The sequence below is a fragment of the Monodelphis domestica genome, chromosome 1 (assembly GCF_027887165.1).
Source record: "Monodelphis domestica isolate mMonDom1 chromosome 1, mMonDom1.pri, whole genome shotgun sequence".
NCBI lineage: Eukaryota > Metazoa > Chordata > Mammalia > Didelphimorphia > Didelphidae > Monodelphis > Monodelphis domestica.
In genome coordinates this window covers 570,185,600-570,210,164 of record NC_077227.1, presented here as the reverse complement: position 1 = coordinate 570,210,164, position 24,565 = coordinate 570,185,600, and the positions used below count along the sequence as shown (strand labels likewise).

Below are 24,565 nucleotides of genomic sequence, written 5' to 3'. Positions count from 1 at the left end.
ATATATATATATATATAGGTTTAGGCAAAACCCAAGTGATACAGTAAGATGTTCTAGCTAAGATCATGAATCTCTAGTTACATATGATAAAAACCCACCCAAAAAAAAGTGATGTTAAATATATCAATAAAATAATTCTTCTGTTGGCTCATTGCTTTCTAAGTTAAACCTAACAGTACTCTTGATTTTTCTCACCACTAACTCTCTTTCGATCAAGAAAACCTATTCACCACCTCTATGCTCTTATATATGTATGTGCAATTATATTATTTTCTTCACCTATAATGTTTTTACGTTTACTGACTTCCTTTGCCTTTAAAAAGTCTCAAAAAACATTTTCTGCATCCAACTCAGTAAAATGAAATCAATGCGGGGGGAGGCGGGGCTGCGCGGGTGCAAAGTCAAGATGGCAGAGTAATCCTCAACAACTCTGTGCTACCATGAGACCTCTCCAACCAAGATTAAAATAGCACCACAAAACAAAAGAACCAAGAAGGAGACAGAGTGAAACAACTTTCAAGAAAAGAAAAACCCAAAATGTAGGGAACAAACATCTGGGGGACTGGGGTGAGAGGAGAGCAGAGACAACAAGAAGCTGTAGCAAGGGGGGAACAGCAAGCCAACACACACACACACACACACACACACACACACACACACACACACACACACACACACACACACACACACACAAACACATCTACTGTCTGAGGTTTGAGAACCCATTCCTGAACCGAAATCTAGACCTGAGACCCTGCCTGAGCAAATAAAGGTACAAGCCAACCCATACCTCTTGAAATTTCAAACCTGTGGTGAAGTCGGGAGCCCTAGCCCAGGGAATTCTAGTCTGGGCTATTGACAAGGACTTAATTCACACTTTGGGGTGGATACTACTAAGTACTAAGTACTGATCTTTTTGCCTAGGCTCAGGGTGGAGCTCCAAGACAGGACAAACAAGGGTATGCCTGATTGGATCAAGTAGACAGTGAAATCAAAAACTTGAGACTAAGCCTGAGGCTAGAATTTGATCAGTCCCTGACCTGATCAAGATCAGAGTGAGATCAAAAGCTTGTACCTAAGCCTGATTACAAGGGCCAACTGAATTAGCAGGGGGAGGGGGCTCTCAGAGCTCTCAGCCCTCAGAGTATCACATCATCCCCACAAGTCCACCTATAATTAGATAGGAAAAATGAGCAAACAACAAAAAAGCATCTCACACTAAAGAATTTTTATAGAGATAAGGAGCAAGATACAGACACAGAAGGGGACAGTGAACGCAAAGGAACCACACCCCATAGTCCAAAAGGAAAATATGGATTGGACATGAATTCTGGAAGAACCCAAAAAGGATTTTAAATACCAATTAAGAGAGACAGAGGAAAAATGGGAAAGGGAAATGAAAGTGATGCAAGGAGAAAGGAAAGTGATGTAAGAAGAAATGAAAGTAATGCAAGAAGAAAAAATAGAGGAAAACATGAAATATCTTATTGAAAAAAACAACTGACCTAGAAAATAGATCTAGGAGAGACAATTTGAGAATTATTGCACTACCTGAAAGCCATGATCAAAAAAGAAAAACAAATAAAAACCTGTGGATATTAAATTACAACAAATTATCAAAGATAACTGCCCAGAGATCATCAAACAAGAAAATAAAATTGAAATTGAAAGAATTCACAGATCACCTCCAGAAAAATCCTCAAATAACAACTTCCAGGAATATAATAGCTAAATTCAAGAGCCACCAAACCAAGGCAAAAATACTTCAAACAATCAAAAAGAAACCATTCACAATCAGGATCACACAGGACCTAGAGGCTTCTACATTACCGGATTGAAAGGCATGTAATATGATATTACAGAAGGCAAAAGATTTGGATTTACAACCCAGAGTCACTTATCCAATAAAACTGAGTATATTCTTTCATGGGGAAACATGGACATTCAATAAGACAGATTTCCAAGCATTCCTGAGGAATAAGCAAGACCTAAGCAAAAAATTTGAGGTCCAAATATAAGCCCAAAAAGATAAAAAGAAAGAGAAAATCTAAAGGACTCATTAAGGTCAAAAAGTTTATATGTATACATGAAAAAAGATTTCTGTAATTCTCAAAAATTACTCTCAGTAGTAGAGAAGATAGAAGGAATTTGCTCATAAAGAGGGTGGTGAAAGTAAGCTGATTATAAGGATATGATGTATATGTAAATGTGATGATATATAAAGATATATATGTATGACATGATATGTATGCATATGAATAATATGTTTAAAAAATCGATCAAGGGATGAAAGAGGGTTTCACTAAGAGAAAAGGGAAGGGAAAGATGGAATTGGATAAATTATATAACATAAAGAGGTGGCAAGGGGCAATGCTTAAACTTTACTCTCATCAGAAAGGGCTCAGAGAGGGTAAAACAAGTATACTCAATGGGGTATATAGAATGCTATCTTACCCCACAGAGAAGTAGAAGGGGAATAAGACAAGGGAAGAGGGTGTTAATTGGAGGAAAGGGGAAGAGGGGGTGTAACAAAAAGCAAACATATCTACAGGCCATGGGTTTCTCACTTATGAACTAAAGGAATTGAAGCAGATGATGAGCATGGTCTATTTCAAATCTAAATCCAATCAAAATATATACTTTAGTATCTCAGGTAAAGGAAAGGAGTTCAGTTGGAAAGAACAACTATGATCTAGGCACTGAATTGATAAAGGATGGACAATGTCCTAGGAGTCAAAAGATGACAGACACTGGGATCAAGACTGGGTAAAAAATGTGCATAGAGGAACAAGGAGAGGTAGCTGAGAGATGGCAACAAAAGGAGAATCCAGAAGTAGCAATTTGAAGCTAGAAGTAATCTCACTTCCTTCCTGGAATCAATAAGTTGGCCAGCATGAGAACAAGTACCAGTACTAGAAATCACAGACAGGTAGGGATGCAATGTCATCCAGGAATAGCTGAGGCTCTTGAGTAGAAAAGATAGGAGCATGTGAGCAATTTGACAATAAATAGCACAGCATCGGTTCATAAATGAATCAATAAGTGGTTACAAAAAAATCTTTTTAAAACCTCCCTTGTCTAGAAATTTATGTTCTGAAAAGAAAACATCAATGTAAGGGCAATAAAAACATGTGGAAGATCACTCTAAATGTGTTCTAAATGCAACCATGGGTCAAAACAAAAGAGTAGAAAAAAGAATTAGGAAAGAAGTTGGGGAAGGGGGAATATTTTTTTCCCATTTTATTATTAGTGCCTGTATTCTGAGGAGTGACTCCCCTTTTAAACTTCTCAATTCAGTACCTGTACCTATAGTCTTCTCTCTTTTTTGGGGGGTAGGGGGGAAGGAATGAGGAGAGAACCAGATTTGTGATTTACTTGAGTGGGGTGAGGGAGCTCCTGATTTGTGATATGAATACCTCCTCCACTGATCTTCACTGTCCTCTATATTTTCCAGTTTTGTGGATGTGTCTAATAAGTTAAATGACTTGCCCACAGTCATACATCCCTTGGACCAACACTTGTCAAAAGAAATATTTTGTGTGTGGCAAGACTTAAAACTTGGTTGTATGGACTCCAAGGCTAGCATTCTGACCACTATGCCAAATTTATAAATTATAAATCTCTCTTTTTGAGAACCGCTCAAGAGAAGACCTTCACAAACAAACATACACACATACACACACACACACAATATATGGCATCTACTCTAAGAAGCACTAAAAGGGAGCAACTAGGTAGTGGAGCAGATAGAGCTCCAGGCCTAGTCAGGAGGACTTGGGTTCAAATCTGATCTCAGGCACTTCCATCTGTGAGACCCTGAACAAGTCACTTAACTTCGATTGCCTAGCCCTTACCACTCTTCTGTCTTAGAATTGATACTAAGAAATAAGGTAAGGGTTTAAAAAAATGATTATAATGTGAGCTTCTTGAGAACAAAGACCATCTTCCAGTTCTAAAATCTATATGCTCAGAACCCCTACCAAATGCTTTGTACATAAAGAACTTCACAAATGCTAAAAGCTTTTCTAGATTAAATGACGTTTCAAAAACATATCTAAAACAATTCAGTTTGGAAGTCTTCTCAATCCTTAATTCACTACAGTAGGTTTTATATGTAGTATGCAATCAACAAGTATTTACTAAGTATCCATTATTTGTCAAGAACAGTATTGGGCTTTGTGAATACAAATTAAATGAATGGAAAAGGAGTTTTTGTTCCAATGGAATTAATAACATTCTCTATGTCTAAGTCATAATAGAAATATTATCTCTATATTCTAGGATTGTGGTAGGGAAAGAGGGCAGGATTTGGCAAAGGGCCTAGATTCTAAGACTCACAATCTGTGGAACCCTAGGCAAATCATTTTAACTCTCTATGTCTCAGTTCCTTCATCTGTAAAATTAAATGGTTGAACTAAATAACTCAATAGTCTCTTCCAGCATTAAATCTATGCATAAAATCTCCTAGGAACTTTAGGGAACTTTAAGGTTCCATGACCAAAAGGAGAATATGTCAAAGAAACTATATTTTATTGGCAACTTGCAGTTCAGGAAGGGTTTTAGAAAACAGGAACTCTACTGTAATGCTACTGTATTAATCTTCATTAGCCTTCTGGTTTTATTAGGCAGCTGGTGGTACAGTAGATATAGCACTGGACCTGGAATCAGGAAGGCAATTCCCATTTGACCCCAGATACTAGCTGTGTTATCCTATGTATGTCAGTTAACCTGTTTGCCTCAATTTCCTCATCTATAGAACAAGAACACCTACCCTACAAGATTATTGTGAGGGTCAAATGAGATATTTATAATTTGCTTAGCATAGTATCTGGCACATAAAAGGCACTTACTAAAAACCTGCTCCCTTCCTCCCTCCCACAATGTTATAAACAAAAAATATGAGATCTAATTCACTAAATAAAGTTTTCTTTTCAATACGTTTCCAAGAGTCTAAGGCCAATACCCTGAAGATCAGAAATTACTTATAGTTTACTAGTAATTCAGCTACAGAATGACTCCACAAATACAAACATTTTAGGTGTTTAATTTATCACTAAGAAAAAGCAAAGAGGTTTAGGAGGTGTGATCAGTAAGATACTGGTAATACTGAAACAATCCAGGAACAAATGACTCATTCCAAAGTTTGAAAAAGTATGAGTTTTCCATGATCAAAATCCCCAAACTAATTATTTTTAAAGCTCAAATGTGATTTTGCCTAAAATTATATAGATTATATAGATGTATAGATTACATACATCTCCCAATTACCTAAAATTTTTATTAAATTAAAGCAGATTTTAATGTATAGCAAACTATTACTAAACTAAAAGAAATACTAGAAATTAAACTTTTGAAAGTAAGCAAAACTCTTTCTCCCTAGCTGAAGCTACAGGAAAGAAAGAAGGTTTACGACTAACAATTCTTTTTAAAATATGGACCAGTTTCCAGTTCCAATTTTCATTATCAACACTCTCTCTGTACCTACTCTACTTCCAAAGAGCAAAACAGTCAAATCAAAGCTTTAAAGGAAATAAATGTGTACTTAAGTACTTTCAATCCTCAAACAAGCATCACATATGAAGTGTCTAAAATGGATGTATTACTTTTATATAAAAGTATAAAATATATATATATACTAATTGCATCATTTTCCCTGGTTTATGCTTAATAGGAGAAATTATTTTATTTAAATACTTACAAAAATATTAAAGACAAAATATCACATACAGACTTTGATATAGTTCTGATACAATGCTTATTTTTTAAAAATGAATTTATCCAATACATTTAATATATAAAGGAAAAACTTTAGCATAACACAAATTTCACTTTGTATTATGCACAATTTTAACCTCAAGAACTCAGAAAACTGTACCACATCACAATAACTGACAAGCTGCAATTCAAACTTTTCCAGTGCTCATTTGCACAAGTAAACTTCAGGTCTTTTTCAAGGTAAAGTGCCATGTTCATTGTATAAATACTGGTACAGTAGGAGCTGTGGGCAAAGAAAGGCGAATCCATACCCAGGTATTTCACTAGAACTCTACCCTTCTGTCCTCCTACTCATGCTTGCTCTTTCCTCCAGCTATAAACTTCACAAACCCAGCTGAAAGAATGGCAGCCTCAGGCCATGGATGATGCTACCATGATTTATTGTAGTATTTATGTATTTCTAACTATTTAATATCTATGAAACTATGCTAACATTTTTGAGTGCATATCTTTTCTATATATCACTGTCAACTTTTTTGAGTGTTTCCTTTAAACCTCTTTTCCCCATAAGCTCTTTAGTTTTTATTGAATGATTTTGTATAGCATCATGATTTTAGTAACACATTATATCCTGCTACAGTATAACTAACATATTTTGAGAGTATTTCCACATACTTACTAGAACAATCAACCCATAAATAAGTCTTGAGAATAAAGACTGAAGGACTTTAATTGGATGCTTGCTGACTTAACAAACAAAAAAATTATTTTATGTAAATTTGGTCTCCTCAAATAGTCAATTCCTCAAAGACAATAGTGGTATGCTTCCCTGTCACTCACTACCATGTCCAGAAAATAACTGGAAATATAGTAGATTCTAGGTGGTTATTTTTTGATTATGGCAAAAGTAAGGGGAGAAAACATCACAGTAATTGAGTAATGGTGATATGAGCATGAGGAAATGAATAAAATGCATTTTTGCATATGAAGGCAACAAAGGCCATGGTGTCTTCATGCCACATATGCATCTCAAAGTTGAGATTTTTATGGTATTTCCATGGTTACATTTTAAATTGTTCCCATTTCTGTTATTTAATCCACCAAAACTTTTTCAGAGAGGAAAATGAGGCCAAAAGAGTTGGTTTTTGCCAAAAGTTCTCAGGCAATAAATGGAAGAGTTGTAATTTAAACACAGACATCTTCTATTTTCAAATTTATTTCATTTCTATTATGTTACATCTCATTCAGAGCTACTGATTTTTTTAGTATAATCTTGAAGTTAGTTACTTATCTTTTTAGGACTTGTAACAACTTTTAGGGGCAAAGATTATTACTTTTTTTGTTATTTTACTTCATGTATACTGAAGTCTGGGACTAAGAAGTTTGGTCTAGGGATGTTTTAAGACTTCAGCATCACTGCTATACTTCTACACTCCTTAACACTAAAATTCCATTCTCTAAACACAATTTTCCATTATTCCACCTCTCCCATGTTTTTACACTTTGCATACTCTTATTATGACCTTCAATTCATTGCCTCTGCCCTATTTTCCCAATCTGTCATAACAAAATTACTGCTGTCATTGCTATGTGATTCCACTCTCCATCTCTCTAACTTTCCAAACCATCTTTGTCCTTAGTCATCGCTGTCCTGTATGTTTTCAGTTTCCCATTAGAATACAAGCTCCTTGAGGTCAATGCCAAAGTTCACTTTGTACTTTTATTCCACTGCCTGGCACATTATAAATACTTAATAAATGCTTTTTCATTCACTTACAGTTTGTTATGATGTCTGTGAGTTCAAGCTAAACTATATTTAGCCATTTAGTGGAAAGAATTAGACACCATCTAAAACTCTGTGCTAAAAAAGGAATTCAGAGGTTGTAACAACATCAAAATTCAGAGTTTTGACATGGTTAACTACTTCTTCATCAAAAACATCAAATAAAGCATAATTTCCTTAGCTATTCACATGACCAAAATATCCCACAAACTAATCCTTAACTTCCTTCACAGAACTTTCTCTGTAAATTATAAGATTAAAATATATTTACATGTGTTTAATAGATTTTCTGGCTTACAAATGAGATGCATTGAATTTATTGTCTGTATTTGTGGCCTAACATTTTTCTTTACTAAAACATGTATGTCATTACTATTAATATTGTATAAAATTTATAGACTCCAATGAGTAATAAATCTCCCTTATAGAAAGATGTTTTCCTTACACAAATTTTCTTTAGTACCAGAATCAACTGACTTCCTTTTCTTTAAAGGTATTTTATCACATGATAAAATTAAAATTGCATCTAAGCCCTCTATTAGCTTATTATAAGCAATTAATGAATACCATAATCTTCCATCTCTCATCAAATTGGAAGATGTTTCAAAAGTCTATTATTTCACAACTTACATGTAGGAGAAAAGAAGTTAAAAACATATGTGACAAAAGAATATCTCAAATACTATCCATAAATGGGCTTAACAATAATAGCTTCCATTTATAGAGCACCTTAAGTTTAACCAATATATTCCTATCAGCCTGATAAAGTTTTGTTGTTCAGCCATTTCAGTCATACCTGACTCTTTGTGACCTCATTTCTTTTAGTCTAGTAATAGTTTGCTATACATTAAAATCTGCTTTAATTTAATAAAAATTTTAGGTAATTGGGAGATGTATGGAACCTATACATCTATATAATCTATATAATTTTAGGCAAAATCACCTTACCTGACTCTTAGAATTTTATTCCCTTCAAAACTCTGCTTATCAACTATTGTCATATAAAAATTACTTGTTAATTTTCCTAGCATCTGGTGCCTTCCTCCTCACCAAAATTATATTATATATGTTTATTTAGGTACACATTATCTTCAATAATAGAATATGAACTCCTTAAGAATAGGTACTATTTCATTTTTGTCTTTGTATCCACAGGATATGACACATACTAGGTGCTTAATAGAACATAAAGGTACCTATCAATGTTTGTTGACTGATTATATAGGATGGAGTTCAATGGGGACTAGCATCATTCCTGGTATTGTTTCTAATAATGAAGCCTAGCACTGTATTAGTTTTTTTTTTTTTTGGGGGGGGGGGTGACAACCTTACCACAATGTGGGCTCAGTATGCAATACACTAAAATTCTTAACTCTCTTCTACAAGAACTCATGTTTCCTTAATGCTCTACATGTAAGCTGACATTATAAACTTAAGCAGGTGCCTTTTTACTTATCTGTAGTAGATTTTCTTTTTTATTTTGACTGATCCTTCTTTCTAAGATAATTACAATATTTTAAGATCCTATCTTATGATCTCTGGATATTTGCCAAATCATTTATGAAAGTTTTAAACAACAGAATACAGAACTAATTTATTAATCAACAGTTTGAAAGTAATATAATTCATAGAGTTTAAAATCTACTTTTCTATCAGAGCGAGCAGCAATAGGTAGAAGAACAAAATTTGAGTCGAGACCTCAATGTGAATCTCAATTAATTATGTCATCTATGATTTCAAGCAAGAAAGTTCAATTCATTCCTTTTTTTCTTCATTTGTAGAATGAGGATAATAACGAATATACTAGTATTTTTTAATACTTTTGCAAATTGTTAAGAGCCATATACAAAAATGAGCTACTATTCACATAATTCATCCCACGCCTCTCTATTTGGCTTAGTTACTGAGAAAGCTGGGTAGAAGCCTAGTCTCTGAACCAGAGTAGAACACATCAAAATACCACCATAGCAGTTACCTTAGTTTCTTCTTTTACTTTCTAAAATTTGAAATTCACAGCAATTCAAAAATTTATGTGCTTTACTTTTAGGTAAAGAGTAGCCTTGAGTATTTATATACTCCTGTTTCAATGCCAGATTTGTACCAAGAATTCATTATTCATTTCTTCAATCTGGCTAGACACCTCTAACATATATCATTGCTTCTATTTCTCTGTCCTTCAATCCTTACCCAAATGTTCACTTCCAGTCATATTCATCAATTGTGGTCCAAGTAAATGAATATTTTCTTGATAGATAGTACTGCCCTGCCATCTTTCCTTTCTAAACTGCTCCCTTTGAACAATGTCTACCCTTTCAGTGCCATGTTTCAGTATTAAATCTATAATGCTAAGCCTTAAAGATAAAATAAGGTCATACATTCCTAACATACCCACAGTTTTCCTTTGTTCACTACTCACAATCTGTCCATGTATGTTTAGACATCTAAGGATATGAGTATCATTTTCTTCCCTTTATTTTCTTCAGCAAATTACTAGATACCAAATTTCTTCTCTAGGTTATAACCTTTCTCCGTAATATCTTACTTAGAAGATATACTTGGGGACTATACTGTTGAACCTTCCTTTTTTCAGCTTATAACCCTCTTGATCAGATTTTTCACAAAATAAATTATATTCTACTGGCTAAATCCTCCATCTAGAATGAAAGAATCTAACTAAAAAGCATTTAAGTGATATGCACTAAATACTAAACTAAGTGATGGGGCTACAGATAAGAAAACTCAGTCAGTCCCTGCTCTCAAAGAGCTAACATTCTAATGGAGGTAACAATAGTTATTGTAGACTTCAGCTGCAAAGCAAATAGAAAGGTCCTTAAGGATACGGTGGCATAGTGGATGCTAATGCCTCTTCTTTAATGTCATTTCTAGTGATAAAACTCTATTAGCTTATGATGTTGAATCATCTGACAGTATTAAGGACTTTAGGGGCAAGAATTTTCTTTACAGGGCCTTTAGTACCTGTGGTGACAACACCCACAGATGGTGGGGTCAGAATGTGTATCTCTAAAGGGGAAGCTTCCCCCCGGCTAGAAGGAGGACCCTGTGGTCTAGGGAGTGCTGTCACATCCAAGGTTCTTAGATACTGGATTCTTGGCCACCTCTTACTTCCCTTTAAGGATGCCTTGCTGCCTCAGATTAAGCGGGTCACCCGTCCTATAAGTGGGAGCTGGTAAGCAATTTGTAGGGATGACTGATGCCTTATGTAGAGAGGTTGATTCACTAAATGATGGTTTTAGGGGTGGACTAGCAGAATTAGTGGTCTAGGTGTTCCCAGGCTCTCTGGCTTACCTAACTGTCTTTGCCATCTTTTCACACATACATACACATCCTCTTCCTATTCTCTTTAATATCTCTATCTTCAGCTATGAGTAATAATGCTCTAAAGTCCTTCAATTTTCTATCTTCATGATCCCAAAACTTCATAATCTCTAGATCAATATTGTTCATTTCATAAATCATCATATCCACATTTAACAACTTCTTCCCTCAAATAATCAATGCCACTATAGTTGACTTCTCTCCTATGTAGTCTTCATACATATGTGTGAAATACAAACTTGCATTTCAGGAATTTATGTATACTTTGCCTGCCTGCTCCCATACACATAATTAAATTAGGAACTTTTAACACATAATCTATGCTGGTTTTTTGTCATTTTATTCCCAGTGCATAAAACAGTACACTATGTACTAGAGGCAACCAGGTGGCACAGTTGCTAAAGAGCTAGGCCCAAACTCATCTTTCTGAGTACAAATCTGGCCTCAGACACTTATTAGCTCTGTAATCCTAGAGAAGTCACTTAAGCCTGTTTGCCTTGGTTTCTTCATCTGAAAAATGAGCTGAAGAAGAAAATAGCAAACCTCTCCATTATCCTTTGCCAAGAAAATCACAAATGGGGTTATAAAAAGTTGGATATGACTAAAAATCAACTAAGCAACACATAGAATAGTTTCTTAATAAATATAGTAGGTATGGGAGTTATTCTCTGAAACAGACATTAACCAATACTTTCAAAATAACATTTTAAACACAGTTTTTCAACATTCAATAATATTGGCAAAACTCTCTTCCAAAAAATTCTTTCCTACCTTGGCTTCTATGGAACACTGTTCTCTCTTGATTCTCTTACTTATCCATTACCCATTCAGTTTCTGCTCAGTCTGCTTTGCTCTAACCATTTTTTCCTTATTAAACATATTCTCCAAAAATTTACCCTAGCCCCTCCTGTTTCTCAATACTTTTTTGGTGATCTATTGTGAAGTGTGAACACTAAGTAAGGGAGTTCATAAGTCACTTGCTAAAATGAGTGATAACTCCAGAAAATGGGTGATAACTCAATTAGTCAGAAACTTGTGAATTCTTTTAAGAGTTCGGACCCACAGACACTTTTCAATCAGGAAACTGAACCTTTTTGATGAGAAATTGACCTTCAGAAGGTGAGAACAGGTTCCCACAAACACTGAGACAATTTGGAAGGTGTAACTGATTGGTCCCTGTGAAAAGAGGAAGAGACAAGAATATGCTATAAAAGGCCCTGAATTTCTGGGCCTAAAGGAGGAAGTCGATTCCAAGAAGGAAGTCAGCTTCAAGGAGTTGGACTTCAAGAAGGAAGTCAGCCTAAGGAAGAAGGTTGGCTCAAGAAAGAATGTCAGCCTCAGGAGTCACCTTCAGCTTGAGTCATAGTCTTGACCTGCCTCTTGGAGGGAACTTGGGTGAGTGGACAGCTGTTTTTCCCTTCCTATCTTCTGGAGAGTTTCATTCTGGTTGAAGGTCGATAAGTCCTGGCTGAGTAGGTCTTCTCTACCCTCTTTTTGTATTTCTCTACTTTCACTCTTTCTACCTCTTTTGTAAATAAAAGCTATTAAAGGTCACTTCCACTTTGAGCAATAATACTTTGAATCATATATTTTAGTCAAAGCCTTAATTTTAACCCTTACACTATCTATTCCAATATTCATCTCTTACAAATGACTCAAAATATAAATATCTAGATACATACATACAAACACACACACACACACACACACACACACACACACACACACACACACACACACACATTCAGCAGTAAAATCTCTCATAAACTCTAGAGTCCTACTTCCCCCACTGCCTTCTATGTATCTCTACCCTGTTGTGCCACTAGCATTTTAAAGTCAATATGTCCAAAATGGAATATAATTTGTTTCCTCTAAACCCACTCTTCTTCCAAACTTGTTGATTTCTGTTACTGATACCATCATCATTGTAATCACTTGGGTTCAGAACCTCACACTCATCTCTGCCTCTTCTCTCCTTCACCCCTTAAAAATCCAATTAGTTGCCAAGTCCTGATAATTATAATCTTGCAACAAAAATTTCACATCCATTTCCTTCTCTCAACTCATAAGGCCACCACTCTAGTTCAGGACCTCATTACTAATTACTAATAGGCCCTTCTTTAATAGTCTGCTAATTGGTTTCACCACCAATGGTCTCTCTTCCAACCAATTCAGCCTTCATATATCTTCAAAAATAATCTTCATATGAAACAAGTCTAACTATGTAATTTCCCAATTATAAAACCTGCAGAGGTTCTCTATTGCATCTAAAATCAAATACAAACTCCTTGATCTGACATTTATGGCCCTCCATAATCTACTTCCAAACTATATTGCATTATTACATTTCCTATTATCTTGCCCCCTACTTTAAGACCTTTAAGTTCTAGTCCACCAGGACTACTAGTAGTTCTATGAATTCAGCATGCCATTTTCTACATCTCTGCACATGTGCCCCCATACCAACAGCATATTCCCTCTTCAAATGTAATTTCAAAACCTCATCTTTCTTCAAGGTTCAGCTATCATCTCTTGTTTTGCCTTCCCTTACTCACCCAACTAAAAATATTTTCTCCTTTAAATACTCCTAGACTATGTTGTCTAGTTCTCCCCTTTGAGTTCATCTTATATATTATTATATTTGTATATTACATATTAAATTTCCATGTATGTGTCATATGTCCTCCCTGTCCCCTAGGTGATTGAAAACTTCTTCAGGGCAGGGATTATTTTGTTTCTGAATCTCCAGGATATATATTAGTACAAACAATATTTGCAAAGTCAAATTAGAAAGCTAAATTTAAATTCTATACATATGAATTTAAATCTTAACTCTTACACACTTGTCCCTAACAACATCCTCTCAGACAACATAACTATCATTATTATGTCATTTTACATATGTTGCCTAAATATTATTTGCTAAAAATCAGATATTAGAAATTTAAGAAACTACAATTTGTTTTATACATTTTTACCATATGAGAAAGAGTCAATTCAATTTACCTTTGTGCTGGCCACACCAATCTCTGGACCAGCATTAATATGAACTCCACAATCTGTCTCTCTTGATATGGAGCTGCCAACAGTGTTTGTAATTCCTACTGTTAAGGCTCCTCTCTCTTTACAATACCTCAGGCCCATTAATGTATCTGCTGTCTCTCCTGTTGAAAAAAAAAGTGCAACAAATATACACATATATATTATTTTGATAATTCATATTTACATAGTGATTAAGGTTACAAAATATTTTATATGCATTAATTCATAAGTAAGTTTTAAGTGAACTTCTTAAATTACTATTCATTCTAAAATAATTATTCCTGAAGAGTAAATAATTTATCACTAGAAATCATATAAATATTTTCAGTGTATATTTCCTTCTAAATCATCTTAAATTTGGATCTTTTTTGATGCTATGACCTTCTAGCTACATATATGCAGAGAGCAGATTATTTTTTTAAACCAAATATTATACAAATGGTATTTACATTGGTCATGTCATTAGAAATAATCATTATGCTTTTTACTATCTTCTGACACCTAAAGATGGTGGAATCATTAAGAATAACATTAAGACATCATTTAAAGTATTTCAAAGTATTAATGGGATGTCCATCAATTGAGGAATGGCTGAACAAATTGCAGTATATGAAGATGATGGAACACTATTGTGCTTTAAGAAATGATGAATGAAAGGGAAGAGTTCAGACAGACCTGGAAAGACCTTCATGGATAAGCAGAACCAGGAGAACACTGTATATAGTAATAGCAACATTGTAGAATGATAGACTGTGAAAGATTTAGCCACTCTCAGCAATGCAATGATCCAGGACAATTCTGAGAGACTTATGACAAAGAATGCTACCTACCTCCAGAAAAAGAACTGCTGGAGTTAGAATGTAGATCAAAGTGCATGATCACTTTAGTTTATCTGAGCTTTTATTTTGGGGTTTGGGTTTTATATGAGTATTCTCTTACAAACATGAATATGGAAATGTTTTGCATGATAATACAAATTTATCCCAGATCAAACTGCTTACCATCTCCAGAAAGGGGAGAGAGAGGAAGAAGGGAGACCATTTGGATCACATAACTTCAGAAAACTTATGGAGGAAATTGTTAATACGTGTAATTAGTAAAATGATATCTTTACAAAGAAATCAAGTGTTCTAAAATGTGTCAAATATAAAATTCACACATATAAAAACTTACTTTATAATTCTAAATTAATATACCTGACTGACTGATGAAAAAGCAAACATCATCTCGAAAAACTGGAGTGTTTCTATCCAGAAAGTCACTGGCAAGTTCCACCATAACAGGCAATTCTGTCAACTCCTCAAGTACTTGACGGGTCTGTAAAAGAAATATCAAAGTTATATAGCTTTTAGTGTTTTAAATAGCCTTTTCACTTAAAGACGGTGGAATTTATCTTTTAATCTTAATTAATTAATCTTTTCTTCACTCCTCAAGGCTCAAGCTTACACCTTTTCCACTCAATCTTAGTAAATTGGCCTTGTTTCCCAATTAATTGATAAAATTAAAACTTATAAAAAATCTCTTACTTCCTCTCCAATTCCCTCTATGCCCTAAGCCATCATTCCCCCAGTCCTCTGTGACTTTGCTCTCCATTCACTGTCTAACCTTAATTATACATCTCCAACCTTGGTGCCTTGACTTCTTCCTATAAAAATGATCACAGCTCTTACTATCCTAAAACTTTTTCCCTTAATTCTCCTACTCTGTCAAGTGATCATTGCATTTTTCTGCTATCCACCACCAAACTTTTCAAAAGTATACACTACATACTCTTTCCACTTCCTAAGTCACCTACAATTTGGATCTACTGCTCTAAAAAAATTGTTCCTTCATTATTAATTATTTAATTGCCAAATTCCAGGAATTTTTTTCAATATTCATCTTCCTTAAATGTTTTCTTTCCTTGGTTTCTGTGATCATTTATTCATCAAATTATTGAGTACTGTGTACAAAGAAGACAAGTGGTATATAATGTTTGAGTTTTTGTTTGGGGACTTTGGGGGGGATTATATCTGTGATTTTATTGGTAAAGGTAATCATTGCCAAACTTTTTTATCATGACCTCTAACCACAAAAATATTTTGAGCAGACACACTCCCAACATATGTATATTTATTTGTAAATTACATATTAATACAGTAGCATATATATAATAAAATGTTTTAAAAGTGGACATTTTGAATGAGATTTTAACTTTATTGATGATACAAATAACCCTTCAGTACACTAAAAGAATTAATATTAGTAATATTTTTAGTGAGAGTGATGTGTTTGAATACTCATTACTTTCTAAGATCTTAGTTTAATAGTTTGTGATAGTGATCAAAGGTCAGGTTCAATATTTCTGTTAATTTCAATTCTTTGTTTCAAAGGCTATCCTAGCTAAGAAAAACAAAAGCTGACAAAACTAGGTACATCCAAACAAGTACATTGATGTACCTATTACTCATTTTCAAGAACCATCAACTAATTATGAAAATATTTTTCACTGAAATTCAGTTAGTAAATTCTCAGCTATGCTGATGTCAATCAGTTATTCTTACAAAATAAATGAAAGATGTTGCATTTTTATCCTCTTAACAAATGGACTCAAACCTTCTAAAATTCTTCATTTAGAAAAATTTAAACAGGTTAGAAAAGTATGTCTCCAAATTATGTTTTTTTGAAGTAAGCAAATATCAAGAATGTTTATAGGTGATACCCTTATGTTCTTGCTAATTGTGATGGCTTCATAATAAAATTAGCTAATATTTTAAGGTACAATATGTTAGTGGGGTTCGTTATTAACAAAAAGCAATGTATCACTATTTCACATCATCATCATTTCACATTTTAAATAATTTCCTTTAGAATTTTGAATTTGGGGAGACTCAATTTCTTATCTGACCTGATAGAACATTGCTTTTCGTTTATATTATTGATGAGGAAGAGAACATACCACTAAAGTATCAATTCAACTATATTCTTGTTCTCTTCAGTTTTCTAACAGTATAATCTTCAATCTAAAGTTTCTTTGCAGGGATCTTTTAAAGGTTCTTGTCAATTTGCTGAAGGTTTGTTATGTTACAACTAGATAATATAATCCTTAAATTCATCAAATTCCTTCTATGAAAAAATATGGTCCAGATACCTAAACCAGGTATCACAAAGGGGACACATAAACTGCAATATGCCAAAAACAATGAAAGCAAACAAAACAAGTCAGGTTTCCACTTTGTGAAAACTCCTTCCTGCCTGCCACAGGACAGTCACTCTTCCCCCAGGCTGCCCCACGTTCAACAGCAGGAAATATAGGGAAAAAATGCAGACTCTGAGCCTGGGATTTCAGTGGTATAGTATTCTCTCCATGGAGGAGATACAGGTCAGCACTTTTAATTTCCTAATGTGCCACTAAGATATTATTCTTCTATAAAACAACTTCATTTTCCTATAATTAAAAATATAAATAAATAAAATAAATGAAAATTTCTCTTTGCAGTTAAGGCTCTGTACAACCTAAGATTTAGAAAAGATTAGTTTCATCATACTTTTATCACACTGACCAGTGGATTTTTTTAATTTTATTTGCATGTTATTTACAAAAAAGCTTTTCATGTTCAAAATACCAGTATTACTTAATATACATATTTCACAAAGTTTCAGGTCTAATTTTTTTTTTACTGCCCCCTTGAAGAACAGTTATATGGTGTTTATAAAAACAGTGTAAAAAATAAAAACTTTACAAAAAGATAGAAAACCCTAACAGTAATTAACACAGGACTTACCTTACCTTCAGGGGAGAAAACTATCAAAGTTTTTAATTACTTAATCTAAAAAAAATGATCCTCTGAATTTTTAGCAACATCAATAAACTGTTTTGTTTTTACAAAAAAGCTATCTGTGTATAAAACATGTGAAAAATGTTTTCCCTTCAAACATACAGAGATTCAATAATTTATGTTTACTCTATGGGATATATACTAATTTAAAGGCATATTTTTCAGAACAAAGGAAAATAGATATCCATGACTGGCCATTTATTTTAACTGTGGATAGTTTTAAAATAGCATCACAAAAAAAAGATGTCTGTATAAACAGATGGGCTATTCTTTGAATGGAAAACTATTGCTATTACATAACAATTAGAAAAATATGTTTTCTTCCCCCCTGCCATGATGCAACAAAATCAAATAGGGACCATTAGAGCAGATGCTTCTTCTGGAATGGTCTGATTACAGTCTTGTCTCCAGTCAGATGAAAGAACTGGATTGCTACTCCTCAGATTTTTTTTTAAGCTTTCAAAGCATTTTCTCAGGAGAAAAATATCTGTGATTCATCTACCTGCTCAACTCTGTCAAAAACAACCCCCCCAAAAAAACCGCACTAGAATAAATGAGATTGCTTCTGAAGAAACACTAATGAGCTGATATCTGGTTTTCATCAACTACCATAAGCCAATTATTTAATGGAAACAGTCATTAATGCTGAAAGACACCAATTAGTAGTTAACTTCTAGTTTTGGACAAAAAATATCCTTGCAGTTCAATGGCCCCATATTAAAAATACACTCTAAGTCAATTAATTGTCCTTAGGCTAGTATTTCACCTTCTAATTAAAAATATGGCAAAAAAAAAAAGGTCCTACAAAAATCAAAACATATTTTTTGAAGGTACAAAGAGTTCTCCTGTCAGTAAATCTGCTGAAGTTTCTCTGATTCTCAGTAGTCAAAAATAAAGAGAGAACTACAGATTTTTTCCAGAGCAGAAGAAATTTTACTTCTTCTGAGGTCATTTTTCTGAGATAAAATGACCCTATACCAATATAATAGCTTGAAGCAGCTTTTAAATTTGAATCAATTTCACTTTTGTAGCAAAAGTGAGAAAATAACATTTGCTTTTAGAAAAGATATTGTATAGGGTATGTTATCAGAGAAATTCTGAATATACAATAAAATCAAGTGCACCAGAAATTTTAAGAAAACACTTACTGCAACTCCCGCATGATAACTTGTCCCACATGCAATAAGGATCAAACGTCGGCATCTCTGGATTTCTTTGATGTGATCCTTCAAACCTCCCAAATTTACTGAAATAAAGGTTTAATTACATTTTTAAAGTGCTACATTTGATAATATTTCACAAATTCTTATTGCCAATAATACTGAATACATGCAGCACCTTTCTAAAGCAAAAAGATTTTTTCTATTAAGATTTCACAAGTAAATAAAATACTATTTCTACCTAATTAGAAGATCTGATTTTATAACATATATTTAACATTTCAAGGAAAATTTTTCAGAATTAATTCTTGAGAATTATAAAAATAATTTTGGGCAGTATCAGAAATAAGTTCATTATCCTTAGGAGAAACTGGCTCATTTGCATGACTTTACTACTTACTGTCATGATACTGCCATTTTCCCAATTAGTCATGTTCAAAATCAGTATTCTCAGTTATTAATTCCCACTAATTCCACTTCTACAAAAATCTCTAGTCTATCCTTCCTTCCTATTTCCATTCCCACCCTACTTCATCCTTCATATTACAGACCTTCATGAATTTTTGACTTAATGATTATAAACAAAAATCTCCTAATGAATCTTTCTAACTTTAGTCACTCCCTTATCCAATGTATCCTTCATACTGCTAACTAACTGCATAGATCTTATATTATTCCATCATTCAAAAACCTTTATATCTATGTCTACTGTCAAACCCAGTGAAGTTCTACTTCCTTAGCCTACATGGTTAATATTTATTCAAATGCCTGTTTAATTTGCCCACAACTTACAGTCTTCCTTCATAATGTTCCCCTTTACATCACAGTCAAACAAAACTAGAAACCATTTTACTGGCATATCCCCGCCACCCTGTCACATGCCTTTGCTGAAACTTTCTCTATGTATATAATGTCCTTGCCTTCATGGTCCTTTAGAAAAAAACTACCCATCTTTTAACATTAAAATCAGATTTTCCTCCTACTCATTCACCAAAGTCCCTTCCCTCTTCAAGAAAAACACCATTTAGCAGAACTGGGACAAGAATTGATACCAACACATTTTAAAGAAAAATTCTGAAATATAATAACTCTGATCAGTGCAGTGATCAACCACAATTCCAGAATATCTATCCACATCATGACAGAGGGATAAAATATTCAAGATGAAGAATGAAACAAACATTTTCAAATACAGCCAAGGTAGGGATTTGTTTGTTTACTTTCTTCATTCTATTTTTTTTTCCTCTTCAATGCAAAGGGGAGTAAAAAGGAAAGAAAGATAGCAATGAAGTTGTCAAGAAAGAAAAAGAAAAGAATGAAAGAAGTCACTGAAGCATTCTTTTTTTTTTTTAAAGCAATGAAAAGGAAGCAAAAAACAGGTAAACAAGAAGGACAGCAATGAAAATTCCATGTCAAAACTAAGTACTATGCACACAGGGAGATTCACTTTCACATACAATCCTTTTTTCTGTTCTACTTTATACATTTCATTTGGTGTTTGCTAAGCTCAAATTTTTTAAATAATAAAATTAGGGGGGAAAAGTCTATAGCATTTCTGGTTTAGACAAAAGGTCTCCATGAAATAGCCTGTAAGATGTTTGAGGGTAAAGAGCAAGTTTCACTTATATTTTTTTATCACAGCTGCTAGTCCAGTGGCTCTCAAAGACTGTGCTGCCACCACACATCCAACTGTTCTCCACCTCTCCAACCCCAGAAGTGCACAACACCCACCCTGCCCTCAATTAAAGTCTGTTGTCTTCTCACAACAGTACTAAGTACAGAGGAGAAAGGGATGAAGAAAAAGGACTGAGAGACAGAGAAATCCCTACGCTTACATTAGGACCTAGAGGCTCTGAAAATCCTTCTTTGTTGCCATATTCAATGTTCAATGTGCTGTGCTTCCCTAGAAGAAAAAAGACTATGTTGTGAGGGGAAAAGTTTGAGAATGCTTAGTCTAGCAAATAGGATTTCGTTTTCTTCTGTTGCTATTTTAATATATTCAACAAGTGGCATCACAATGAAGATTTCCATAACCAAAGAAAACATCTTTGAAATGTCGTTTCATATTTCACAATAGTGACATAGAAGAGTTCTACTCTAGAAAAGCTAATATACCTCCCACCTTCTGAAAATAACTTTGTTCCTACCTGTTTGCCTGGGTACATATCAATGCCCATTTCTACCAGTGCAGGTCTCTCTCATTCTTCGGATTGAATTCAAAATTTATTACCTTGCTACCCCTTAAGGAACTGTCATTTCTTTCATTCTCCCCATTTCCATTCATCTCTTCTCGGTTACCACTGTTACCTACTGCTTCATTCAATAAAGGCTAGACACTGAAAGAACACCAAGGATGTGGTCCTGGATCGCTAAGACCTTACCATCCAGATAAGGGCATTAAAATAGCTGCAACACTCAGACTACTGGTTTATTCTGCCTGACACATGATCCTTGAGAAGTTAAGAATAGCCTAACTTCTCTTACTAGTCATTTATGGCTCTCCACTCAAAATTTCTCCAAATCTTTTTAAAATTTAGTTACAACTTTTAACTATTATCAGAACATACTTTTAATAAGTTCCACAAGCTGGATACCCACTCTGAAATCACATTTCTTTTTATTTGCCTAAAATTACCTTAATCACATTTCAAAGAGTAGCCTTTTCATCCTAAGATTTCAGGAAGTGAACAAATGCATGTTTACCTGATTTCTTATGGTCAGCTCCTTGTGGAGCAGGATTATTTTATTTTTAACATTTCTCTAAGAAATATATTAGAGTGCAAGCAACAATGTTTTTTTGGAAATGGGTTTGTGTTTTATTGCTAACCTAATAGGTTCAGGGAACTGAGGGTGAGGCCTAGAGATGGGAGGTTCTAGCCTTGGACACTTTCTAGCTATGTGACCCTGGGCAAGTTACTAAACCCCCATCGTTTCACCCTTACAGCTCTTCTGGCTTCGAACCAATACATGGTATCAATTCTAAAACCGAAAGTAAAAGTTGGGTTGGGTTTTTTTTAAATAAAGTATACTGGACTTTTACATTACCTGTTTCAACCTTCACAAAAGGTAAGATGAAATGTCTTTAACTAGTTAGGAAATATACATTTAATTACCAGTATAATCATCAAAGTTGACTCTTCCTCTCATTGTATTAACAACAGATTCAGGTTGCTCAAAAATTTCCTTCTGCATAAATGAACTGAAGTTGCCTATAAGCAAAGTAAATTAAAATATCATGAGGACAACCTGAAAATCAATACAATAAAAACAAAAAGTAAGAAGCTTCAAACGACATTCTATTATTATAAGAGCTAGATTTTGGTTAATTTGGTTAAATTTTTGCAATAATTTATATATATAATATATACGGGGGAGGCTTAAAAAGAGGAGGGAACCAGTAAAAATAGATCAGAATATTCAATTGGGAAATATAAAGAATAAGCACAATTTTCATCTTAAATTCTAAAAGAATTCTGGGAAAAAATAATCTAATGAAGTGGAGGTGAAATTATCTTAATTAGTATCTTAAATTATCTTAAACAACACAGTAAAGAGACACATTCAAAAGTTGTTATTTTAAAAAATGCTTGCCTTTGTAAATAATTAGTATGAAAATTAGTTAAAAAAACTAAGTTTTAATAATTTTACTCTTAATTTTTGGCTTAGAATTCATTTTTATATCTGTAAACATATGAGCATCTGTATTTCACTTTAAGAGGATTTAACCAAAAATAGTAGTAGCTAATATTTACATAGCATTTTAAGTATTTTAAGTAAAATTTACATAATGTATTTTATAAATATTATCTCACACTGCCCTAGGAAGTAGTTGTTATTATTCTGTTTCACAAATATGGAAACTGAGGCATTCAGAAGGCTGACTTGTCCAGAGTCATATAGCAAGTCAATATCTAAGGCCAAATTTGAACTCAGATCTTCCTAACTCCATATCCACTGCAACACCTAGCTATTTCTATAAATAAATGATAATGGAGTTAATCAATTAAACCTGAAAAAAAATACTAACAAAAATTTTCCAGTTATAAGAGTTAAAGAGATTAGTTTTAGGTGATTATAAAGACTGAATATGGCTATAATCTTATAATTCAAAGTATTTATATGAACATTCCTATTAACATCATGTAGAAAGGAGAGTAAAATTATTCTGCTTATCTTCACAGGGACAAATAAGATTAAATGGGTGGAAGTTGCAAAGAGGTAAATCTAAGGTTGGTGTCAGGAAAATCTTTTTTAACAATAAGAATTATCCAAAATAGGAAAAGATCCAAAAGTGGTAGTGTGTGGAGATCCAACAGAGAGCTATATAACACTTAGCCAATACAATATAACAGGGATTCCTTTTGTGTACGGGCTGGACTGCTAAGAGCTCTTTCAACTCAAAAAATATATGATTCCGTGATGCCTGTCATCAAGATAAGCACATATTTTTCCACAGAAACAGCATTATAAATAGTTGTTGGGTTCTAAAGCAATGAAATTCATACCCAAGGAAAGTTAAACATATAAGTGACATAATATATTAGAATCAATCTACTCAAGTCAGCTAAGAGACTCAGTGGATAGAGAGCCAGGCCTAGGTTCAAATGTGGCTTCAGAAACTTCCTAGTCATGTGACCCGAGACAAGTCACTTAACTCAACTGCCTAGCCCTTACCACTTTTCTGTCCTGGAACCAATTCTTAATATTGATTTTAAGATGGAAGGTAAGAGTTTAAAAAAAAGAATCCATTTATTCAGCTTAAATTTAGGTTCTGTAGGTCTTGGAAACTAATCCTATTTATAATACTGTTTCAATGTTAAAATGCATTTCCATTCCTATAAAATGATTTAAAATGTGCTCAAAGAATATGACTGGTAAATTGATGACTATGTTTATTTTTTTTTAACTCTTACTTACCTTCCATCTTGTAATCAATACTGTGTATTGGTTCCAAGGCAGAAGAGTGGTAAGGGCTAGGCAATGGGGGTCAAGTGACTTGCCCAGGGTCACACAGCTGGTAAGTGTCTGAGGCCAGATTTGAACCCAGGACCTTCCATCTCTGGGCCTGCCTCTCAATCCACAGAGCCACCCAGCTGCCCCCCCCCCCAACTATATTTATTAAGGCATTTAGGAAACGTTTCCATCCTTCCCTAAAGAAATAAAGAAACAAAATACCTTACCCTTCATGATCTGCTGTAGTTCCATCTGTAGTGTCTGAACAGCTCGGCCAGGGTGATCTCCTGCAGTACGTTTAATTCGGTGAATAGAAAGACGGCCATCTACCACGGCTGCCACATCATCATCCTCAAGAAAGATAACACGGTTGGTGTGTTCTATGACAGCACTAGAAAAATTTTAGGGAATCAGGATAGAAAGGAATGTTGTATCAGGAAACAAAAACCAAATACAGACTACATCATGCTTTCTATCTGAGGTAGCTAGTTACTCATTCAACAAATATTGATTGAGCACCCACAATATATAAAGTGCTGTCAGGACCTAAGAGAAAATCTCATTTCCCTGTAGAGCTCTCTACATTTTGAGGTTACATGTCTTAGTTTCCCAAAGTAAAGAATAAAAATCCCTTGATGGCAAGTTGAAAATTACAAGGAGACAAAGTTCATCTCCATGTAAGGAAAACTTAATAATTAAGAGCTGCCCAAACATGGAATAGAATGTCTTTGGACATATTCATTTTTCCAGTACTGCTG

At 34.0% G+C, this 24,565-nt stretch overlaps 1 protein-coding gene across 5 annotated transcripts in view; it reads right to left on the bottom strand.

The window, feature by feature from the left end:
* GFPT1 (glutamine--fructose-6-phosphate transaminase 1) overlaps positions 1–24,565 on the bottom strand; it is a 92,707-nt gene that overhangs the window by 18,115 nt on the left and 50,027 nt on the right. For all 5 annotated transcript variants that reach the window (XM_007476275.3, XM_007476273.3, XM_007476272.3 and 2 more), the window contains 5 exons: positions 24,035–24,198; positions 21,968–22,063; positions 18,843–18,940; positions 15,073–15,193; positions 13,841–13,998 (listed from right to left, as the gene is read on the bottom strand). In XM_007476275.3, coding sequence (XP_007476337.1) covers positions 13,841–13,998; positions 15,073–15,193; positions 18,843–18,940; positions 21,968–22,063; positions 24,035–24,198 — 637 coding nt within the window. The remainder of the gene's footprint in view (positions 1–13,840; positions 13,999–15,072; positions 15,194–18,842; positions 18,941–21,967; positions 22,064–24,034; positions 24,199–24,565) is intronic.